The sequence below is a fragment of the Sinocyclocheilus anshuiensis genome, unplaced genomic scaffold (genome assembly GCF_001515605.1).
Source record: "Sinocyclocheilus anshuiensis isolate Anshui unplaced genomic scaffold, SAMN03320099.WGS_v1.1 scaffold107, whole genome shotgun sequence".
Taxonomy (NCBI): domain Eukaryota; kingdom Metazoa; phylum Chordata; class Actinopteri; order Cypriniformes; family Cyprinidae; genus Sinocyclocheilus; species Sinocyclocheilus anshuiensis.
The window spans coordinates 1,681,693-1,692,240 of record NW_015549584.1 but is presented as its reverse complement, the minus strand read 5'-3'; the positions used below and the strand labels follow the sequence as shown (position 1 = coordinate 1,692,240).

The 10,548-nt window shown below is 37.2% G+C and overlaps 1 protein-coding gene across 2 annotated transcripts in view; it reads right to left on the bottom strand.

Moving 5' to 3' along the window:
• slc44a5b (solute carrier family 44 member 5b) overlaps window positions 1–10,548 on the bottom strand; it is a 35,105-nt gene that overhangs the window by 23,885 nt on the left and 672 nt on the right. Inside the window, exon 1 of one of the 2 annotated variants that reach the window (XM_016446207.1) lies at window positions 9,388–9,551. The exons of the other annotated variant lie outside the window; for it this stretch is intronic. Within the exon in view, the coding sequence (XP_016301693.1) occupies window positions 9,388–9,424 (37 nt within the window). The 5' untranslated portion in view covers window positions 9,425–9,551. Of the gene's footprint in view, window positions 1–9,387; window positions 9,552–10,548 lie in introns of those variants that run through there. 2 annotated transcript variants of the gene reach the window in all.

The window sequence follows — 10,548 nt, the reverse complement described above, 5'->3', positions numbered from 1 at the left end:
AATTTCAGTGCATCTCTAATTATTGGCGACATCAGAAATTGATATTATATAATAGCTGCTTTTTTGAACATTTTATCAATTTAAAAAAATTAAAAAAGGATTTTTTACATGGCACCCCTGCTCTCGACAGATGGCACCCCAGGGTGCCGCGGCACCCTGGTTGGGAAACACTGGCCTAAGCTATCTAAGAGAAATAAAACACCACAGAAATAAAACACAGAATTGTCTTTGCATGAATTAAATATTCTATACTGATTCATATTAAAGCTAAACTAAAGTTATTCAGTCAAAAGCTGAGTGATTTTCTTTGTATTTTGTTGTTTGAAAAACATTCAAGACAAGACAGCGGGTATATTAGGCTACTGTCACTTTAAGACTTAATGTACAGATCCAATTCACTCACATGCATCCGATTTTATACCAGCTGTTTACCTTACTCAAAATGGACTATGTTTATGTGAACACTAGCCAAGCTGGGCATTTTGACGTGTGTAATTGACAGTTTAAGTGCAATAAACAGCGAAAAGAACGTCAATTCAGCATTTATATGCTGTTTAATGGGTGCTTCGTGTGTGACCTGTCAGAACAGCGTGCGAGTACCGAATTGAGTTGTCTTTCACGTCTTACTGTGCTTGAACAGTTTACAATCACTTGAAAGTTTAAAATGACAAGGCTTATAAATACAAGCAAAGGACAAACTTTCATGGCATTGCATCATTGCAACTTTACATCAGCATAACTGCAATAGAGACGTTATCCAACATTTCTACCATTTGACAAATTTATACCGATTTCTCATGTTTACCGCCCTCACCTATACTGACTACAGTTACACTTACAGTCAAAGAGATGATGAGCCTCAGAGAAAAGTGTGTTAGACAAAAGAAAACGGTTATAGACAGAAGAAAGAGAAAAAAAGACAAGAAGGATAAAGAGACATAAATAATACTGGCAGACATGAGAGTAAGAAGAGAGAGAGAGGAAAGAAGAACTGATAAGACACTGTGGCCAGGCGACAGTGGACAAACAGGTCAGGACATCTGGAAAATGCCCCTGAGGTATTATGGGAATAACAATGTTAGCATTACTTATCCCATTTGAATATAGGTTTCAGAAGGGTTCTCATTAACACCCCCTTTGTGGCTGCTACATGCTTTTAATTTGCCCCTCAACTACAAGACACTATCTCTTAAAGGAATAATGCTCTCAAAAAGGAAAATATGTTTAAAATGTACTCACCCTTAGGCCATCCATGACGAAGAAACAAGCTAGGATGGCTTGAGGGTGAGTAGATTTTCAGCAAATTTTCATTCATGGGTGAACTATTCCTTTAAGAGTGGACAAACACAGCTAATTTGAGAAAAAATCTATCTTGTATTAATCCTCAGAAAGAAGTGTTTGACTGATTTATTTAAGAAGAGAACAAATGAAAGCGTAATGTGAAATGACAGCTCAAGTAACAAGCAAGGACTAAAGAACAGATTTACTGGTCTTGCCTAACCACTGAATACAAAAAAACAACCAAATCCTTCAAGCAGTTACAATGTTTTTCATCAGAAGAACCATATTTTCTTCCCCCCAAGACTCGATTTGACTGCAACGAAAAGAGTGGCAATAAAGTTGCCTCACTAACAGGCCATCTCCTGAGACACCTCTTACATCACAGCGGCCCCAGACAGCAGATCAACGGCTTATCCCCACTTCTCAGTCTCATTTATAATCTGTCCGACATTTAACAGACTGAGTGGTTCGTCAGTTTGCATGGCTTAATTGCATCAGCTGAACCGTAGCTAAGGAACAGCTGGTGTCAATCCTTCCCAGGTAAACTAAATTACCACCAAGCGAGACCGGCACAGATTCCTCAGTGACACTAATTTCAACGGTGACACCTTCTTCAATCACAAACATCCTTCCTGCCTCATTTAGCATTTTTGGTAATTAAGACTGACGTATATGTAAATGCTACACTTTCGGTTTAAACTGTGTAATTTCATCTAATAACAATATTATAGACACACACAAAGACATTGAAGACTAAAATAATGATTGCTGAAAAATCAGCTTTGCCATCACAGAAACAAACAGTTATTTTACATTATACTAATATTTCACAAAATCACAAGATTTTTTTGCATATTTTTGACCAAATAAATGCAGCCTTGGTGAGCATAAGGTACTTATTTCAATAACATTTAAAAAATAACTTACTGACACTGAAATTCTGGACTGTAGTATAAATACAGTATAAATAAATGTCAATAAATAAATAAAATATATAAACCAAACTTACTCCCTTGTAGTTCCCTCATGCTATTCTGAATATTGTTCCACAGCAAGTCCTATTGAGTTCCAGTCAAAATCCTATGAGATCCTCTTTTTCAAGTCACATTTCCCAAAACATCAACTCTGACGAGATTTATTCTGTTTTCCCCCACTCTCCACTTATTTACTGTTGATATGAATGCATTAGAATGAATTGGCACAGAAAGCGACTGTCATTCTGTAGAAAGCTCAAGCCAAATGTGCCATAGTTTTTGGCTTCAGATATAGCGGGGTACAGTAATTCCTTCCTTGAACTGCCTCTGGAAGTCTCATCTCCCCCGCTATACCTCTTCTTCTCATCCTCTGGTTCCACTAAGCTTTTTTCCATACACACACACACACACACACACACACACACACACACACACACACACACACACACACACACGAGTTCACACACTGAGAGCAGTGTCTTGCAGGCCTTGCTGTATAACACAAGCCTCTTTTACTCCATAAGGAACAGCCTGGGAAGGCACACAGGTGCAGACAGCATGGGTTTGGTCGAATGGAAACTCTGTCTGGTTACTTTTTCCTCATCCTACCAGAACATGGAGTTCCCACCCCATGGCATTAAGTCACAAACAAGTCCCTGACATATGCTGCATCTCAATCGTGACCTCAAGTGAACTGGCTGGAAACCTTTTCTTTTCAATGTCAGTTTTAAATTAATTATAGCTATTCAATCAATACACAAACAGATAAATAAATATCCAAACAGACAAATCTTTTGTGCAAAGAGGAAAGCAGAACTCCCGAAGAAACAGGTGAGTTGTTGATAAATGTCATTGAATATGTAAAATGATACCATTGTATAATTTCAGCATTTGTGTGTCCTTTCATTAAACCAGTAAAAATTAAACTAAATATGATACATACATTGTTTATTTATGACTATATTAGGGCCCTATGATTTCCGCGATGCAAAAAACGAGAACAGAATCGCAGAATCCACTCATAAAAATGGAATTTACTGTATAACGCAGAATGTCACGGCATTTGCCAAATTTTGGATGACTAAATCAAAAGTTGGTCAGTACACTCAGGCCTAAATCAAAATGTGATATGGACTAATATTAAGCTGCAAAAATACTATTCAACATGAATCCTGCATGTTCTGCTTGTTTCTGTGTGAATTAATACATCGTTCACTGTGTGAATGAATCTAACATCTAACTTGTAAATAAAATTAATTAAAATTAGAAAGTAAATTATACAATTTTATTATGTATTTTACATAACTTCTTATATTTATAGGTTCTATCAAATATAATTAGTTTAGAATATGTAGGCTATGTATAAAGAAAATAATACACATAAAAAGGAACTAATTACAGTTATTTTTTAAATGACTTTTTATGATCTGTAGACACTATCAAACACATAAATCATATTCTCATACTGCAGATGTACTTGGATGTCATCACAGATATAAGACAGATGACTGAGTGACAGACAGCGAGACACGTAAACCATCAGTGACAGATGGACAGGCGAAGTGAAGAGAGTGACAGACAGAGCAGATTGGTGAGGCAGGAAACTCTCGCTCCCTTTAGACTCATGTTTTGCTGACTCAAGCCAAAAAACTGTTATAACTGGTATATGCTCAAATAAGAGGCTTGCCTTGGAGCTTAAACTCTTTACTTTCATGTGGCTGCTTCATTACTACATCTAATCAAAGAGCTGTTCTTAATTTATCACCACACTGGTCATTCAAATGACACCTTTTACTTAATGACAACAGAGACAGCACTTTAGCTGTTTCTATCGTGCTAATTTATTGTGTGATAATGGCACTTGATATGGATAAATTCCACTTTACGTTAATTAGTGGCATTTCTGGCACCATTATTTAACACTACAACTACTAAAGAGAAGGTGAAAGTCACATGGCCATTTGTTTACAAGGCAAAATGCAAAAGAATATCAAAATCTTTCACACATTTAGTCACTGTTCTGTTGCTCAGCCTCTATCTGAACATAAAAATTCTGCCAGTGCCTGCTGAAATGAGTGAAACTGCTTGCATATCTCTCAAGGACACCAGCTTTAGCTTTGAGCACCAGGCGGACAGCATAGACATTGACAGTGTGAGTGTGAATATGACTCCTGGATACTGAAATGTGATTTGCATCTTTACAACCAAAGGCATCATGCAGCTTTTTTTTTAAGGTGGCACCGATTGCAGTCCTGGCTTAGTTTATTCCCTAGGCAAAATAAAGCAAAATTTAAATCAATTAACAAAGCTATCTCATAAATATACATTGCTAAATATTTATAAAAAAAAAAAAAAAAACTTCTGTCAAGCCAGGTCACATTTATACAATGCTATACAATGCTGATTGTTTCAAAGCAGTGTCACATTTATAAACAGGAAAATATCATGTTGTAACATTCATCAATTATGAAACGACTTCAATTTCGGCTGTAAAGCAGACAACAGTGTCATTATTCAACTCAATTTAGTTAATTGTTGTTTCAATTCAGTTCAGTAACTGTGTCAGTGTTGCAAAATTAATCAATTATGAAATGAGTTCACATTATTTTATGCAACAGCATTATATTATTTGTGTGTGTTTGTGTGTGTTTGTGTGTGTGTGTCAAATGAGCAGCCCTGGTTCATTTTGTTCCTGAGATATGTTCCTGAGATAAAACATGACCAAAAAAAAAAAAAAACCGGGGGAAAAAAAACAAACACAACTTTGGAACATGATGGCTCAGTAATGTGGAAGATGTACTGGTGTTACATCAAATCCTGACATAAATAATTTTCCATTAGCTCTTACCCTCATGTTGTTCTAATCCTGAATGACTTTCTACTTCTATAGTAAAAAGAAAAAGCACAAATTCTGAAGACTGTGGTCATTCTTTCCATGCAATTAATATGAATGGGGACTTAAGCTTTCAAGCTTCAAAAAGAAAGCTTGGTGATTTCACAAAATCACTATAAAAGTATCAAAGAGGTGGTCTATCTACTTGCACTATATTTCGAGTGTTTTGAAGCCATACAATAGAGAGAAACAGACTGAAATTGAAGTCAAATCATAAAGCAAAAGACCTGCTGTAAGTGCGACTCAATTAGACTGACATGAATGATTTCTGCAACAGCATTTTAGACAACTTTTTACCTACAAATCAAAGACGCACACAGTTTTTTTGGAAACTGCATTCAAATTCAGATTGAATCAAAACCAGACAAGATGCTTTGCGTAAGTTTTCATACAGGACCAGTGATGCTGTCCATTAACGGAACCTATACAACTTCCTAGTCGTTTATAAAGGCACTGGAAAAAGAGATGACACCCATTATGAGCCATTCATCCCTTAGCGTGGCATTTGAGTAGAATCCGTCATTGATAATGTCCCAGGCACACAGTAGAGAGCTCATTCTGAACTCTGTGGTGGACTATGGCATGTGCCACTGAGAGCTGCTTTGTACCACAGGCAGTGGACATGAAAGAGAATCTTCTGTGTCAAACTCTTAAGAGATAAAGAGAGACTATCTGATCCCACATGAATGCACTGACTGTCCATATTAGCTACATAATTCCAGGCATCTTTAATGTACCTCTTGCAGCAAGCTCTGAAGCAGGAGTATAATTTGCTCTCTGTCCTTAAGGGAAGATCGTCCTGTTGCGGAACTGTTAATAAGATCCTTCCTCGTCCGGAGGGAGGCTTTTTAAAATTTACATCCGCATCGGGCCGGGAACCCATTGCAATTCAGCTTCTCTACTTCTTGCCTAAAGCTTGAAAGACAAAATTGCTCAATCTTTTTAACCAGCATTTTCTTTTGATGGCAAAATATGCTGGCTATAAATGGTTTATCACAAGATAAGAAAATAAGAACATCAAAAATGGAGTTAGATATTCTTCATGTACAGAAGCTCTATAAGGAGCATCTGAAGACCTGTACTATTGAGCTATGGCAGATAAGAATTATTACTTAAATTTTTAGTGCATTTCTCACACAAAGCTATTGCACGACTTCAGAAGACTTGGAAAATAATGCACAAATCATATCATAGTGGACAATTCATATTATAAGATGAGTCGTTCTTTTTTCACTTCTACAAAAAATTACATTTAACATTTTTACAGTAAAATGACATGAAATGTAAGGTTAAATCTATTAGTTTTCCCTGTATATAGAAAGGAAACTTACCGTTAAACAAACTTACCATTACAGTTTTTACAGTAGCATTTTTACGGTTAAAGTAATTTTGTACAATGTACCTTTCCAGTGTTTTTCATCCTTTTTGTACACATATGGTTACCGTATGCTTTCATTATACTGAAAAGCACTGCTCTAAGATTTAAATACCTATATTTCAAGGAGAAAAAAAAACTATACTGGTTTGGAACAACATGAGGGTAAGTCAATTTTGACAATTTTTATTTTTGGGTGAACTATCGCTTTAAGAGAAAGGGAGATAATATTGGCACAGTGTTGTAGACAGATCCTAATCTTTTTATTGTTCTATTTATTCTAGAGAGTCTGTATCTCTCACTTTCATATTCCTTCTCTCTCAGCAGCAGTTCTGGATTGCATTTGAGATCAGACAGAACAGCAGACCCAAACACAGGTCAGAACAAGCTCCGCCCCCATTCAAACGCTCCACTCCCCCAGACATTTGAAACCTCACAGTTCCACTTCAAATGAACTGCAATGACAGACTGCTTCCTTTGTAAGTCATCTCAGTACAGTACTCCCACTGCCATGATACCAACCAGACAAGAACAACAGCAACAAAAACATACCAAAATCTGTTTCAAATTTGGAAAGGAACCAGATGCCAGATTGATGCTGACAAAAAACACAAGCTACCTCGAAACAACCATATGCTTCCGCATAATATCTGACAGCTTTTTTCCTTGATTTGGGTATCTCTCCACAGACTATTTCCCAATTCCAGCTGACAATAGTTGTGATTGACAGGTGGCTCGTGGGAACTTAACAATACATGAGGCAAAGGCCAAAGAGCTTGACCCTGCCCGAGCGAGACACAGAAACAGCTGCTCCCTGCACTATTTACGTGACAAAGAAAACTCCGTTCTTTGACACTCCAACAGCACTGCCATGGTGAGCCATCTAGGCTGTAAAAATAGAGATTCAGATGCAGTAGATCACACGATAATAATTACAACTCTATTTAGATGGTTATGCTCAATGTATGTGGGTGCGTAGGCGTACCAGATGCATCCCTTTTGGCATGATAATGTGTTATAATTAGACAGATTGCCTCTGAAAAATATTTAGTGTAGTTGTGTTAAATGGCTAGAGGGGCCTGTGAGTGCTCTGCTCCAGCTCATAGGGGATTGTGAACGATTGGTTTCCAGAACAATGTAAAAGGTCTCTGATGATTCTGGAGGAATGTGAAGTAGACTACAGACTGAAAGCATTCCTAATGTTTTAAGTTCTCAACATTCTGTTCCAGATGGACTAAATTTTAAATTTGGTTTATACTTAACTGTCTTTTAATGATTTGTATAGTACAGTGGTTCTAGACTGTATACTTGACACTTATTGGACTGCATGCGTTAACTTTGTTTAGTAACTGTTGCCACTTTGGTTGATTTGGTCATCGTTTCTCTGTCTCAAAAACATTCTTGGATTCAGTTTAAACTAATGTATTGTAGGTGGTTTGCGCTCCAAATTTCACCAACACAAGTGACTGAGAAGGTTGCATGATATGACAAAGTAGAGCAGAACTCAACTTGAGCAACTTCAAATGAGCAGCAACATACGTAATGCAGCGATTATCAAAATGGAGTGCAGACAGTGCAAAAGCCTACTTGAAACCAACAGTGACTCTGCAACCTTCAGCAATTTTATCGCTGTCACATTATACAGACATACTTTGATGACAGACTTCGCTCAGGCATTTTCAGAATGACCAAAACAACATTTCAGATGCTTTGCAACGTGCAAGTTTTCCCATCCCATCGTGCACAGTCACATGACTTTTTTGATGCGCATGGTGGAATTTATTTGGTAAATGTGTTTCTATCATAGTTTATATGCACTTTTTCTTATCGCATAAAAATTTTATCCCACTCAATTGTGTGCATAAGTTTTTTTATGCGCATTTTTAGAAATTATGCGCATCTTGGCGTTTCCATCCACTGTTTTTTATGCACTATTCCAAAATGTGCACAAAAATAGATGGATGGAAACATAGCTACTGTGAACAGGTGGTCATGTGATGGCAGTCATGAGGGGCTACCCACTCCATGAAGAATAAACAGTTGTATGAATGCTCGTTAACAAGGACGATAATTATAAAAATAACTACACATTTTTATTGTCCTAATTCTATAAGAATAGGGAAGTATAGAGGATTAATATTGTTGAAATTACTTTCAGAACAATTTTTCCAACTTATAACGATAACATTGACAGCCAATCAAAATTCCACCTAACTTAAAAAATATTCAAGCATTTAAAGCAGCAGAACAAGTTGTCATGTGATGGCAAAGTGGCAGCGGTCATAAAGAGGAGACCCATTACATGTAGATTAAAACGTTGTATAAAACATTGTTTACACCAAGGACTCGAACTACATCAAGTTTTAATAATTGTTCTTGTTCATATCATTGGAAACATAATTGTTCTTGTTCATATCATTGGAAACACGTTCAGAACGATTTTTTTTCCAGCAGATGAACGATTAAAACATTACCTACCTTCGAACTCGAGCATTTAAAGCGTTAGTTATAGACAGTTACCGTTATAGTTATCGTGCTTGGTGTTAATAGGTTTTAATATGTCCTCATTTCATGTGAAAATAGAATATTTTGATCATATTTATCAAAGGTGCCGTTCATTTTTTATGTGTACAATCCATCATTACGTGTACAATCCAAAATTAGCAAAAAAGATCGAGTGTGTCTTTAAAAACTATGTTTAAACTATCGTTCTGCACAAAGGTCCTTGAAATATTTACTACGCGAGAAAACGGCCAAACACTTACAGTAACGAATCGGGTTGACACCAGCAGCGCTGGGTCAGTTCTCTTTGTCAATGGTCTTACTGCAAAAACTTGATTTGACGCGATTCACAGGCTGCTTACCATAGTATGAAGGGGGGATTGCACTTTTCCTTGTCATTGCACCTCCGACGAGCGGTCCTCGTGTGTCTTTTGTTTATGTGATTGCATATGAAGCTGTGGACGTGAATAGCGTCTCTCGCGCTCGTTCACATATAAAACGCGAATCTGTGATTTGCTGGGCCACGCAACGCCGCGTCACTGTGTTTACAGCGCCATCAGCAGTGTGAGACACTGCGCACAAAGAGGCGGTCCATTCTATGAGTGACGTCTCAATTGTCCAATCGCAGACTGCCATCAGTTTCCAAAAGCCAATCCAAACGCAGGAGGCGGGACTTATCGTTCTACTTGTGGGAAAATAAAAGAAATCTCACAGGCAGGCACAGGAAAAACACTCACTTCAGTGAACACAAAGATCGAAGGAAATCAGTTGAAAACAAAGTTCCAGTGTTTTGTGAGTATTTATGCACGGTATGGCCTCGTGGAAACCACAATGATTGGCGACCATGGAACTAAATATAAATCGTGTAGCTGTAGTAATAGTAGTAAAATGTTATGTTAGTGAGGAAGTTCAAATTAAAAGTATATTTCAGTTTCTTTCTCAGTAGGCTATATTAAGTTTTTTCCCCCTCAAGCCAACTCACCATCACGGAATGGGGAAGTTAAGCAATAAAAGTAATAAAACCGTATTAGTCTAGTAGTTACATGACATTTATATTATACTTTCCACTAATAAAAAAAAATGCAGTGTTTTTGCACAGTGATATGATATGTGAATGGTATCGAAGTACTATACTACCTTCTGACTATCACTGAATCTACTTTCCATGTTATCACCACAATAGGTTTTGTGTCATCCTAAAAGACTACTACATTTATTTAAGATAAGAAATATATAGGGAACTGATTTGATTTTACATATCACATCTTGCAAAATAAAATAAATAAAACTGAAACGGTGAATCATGCTCGAGCTATGGAAATGCATGTAATTAATTTACTGTGGCTGCCATTGTGAGAAGGGTGTTCCTGCACAACCGGAGGCTGCAGTTTCAGGACCGCAGTTCTAGGACCCTATGCTTTTGTAACAGCGCCACCTACCGAATTGGATAATATAGCGGAGGCTGCAGTTTCAGGACCGCATTTCTAGGACCCTGGTGGTTTAGTTTGTAGTAATGTTTGTAC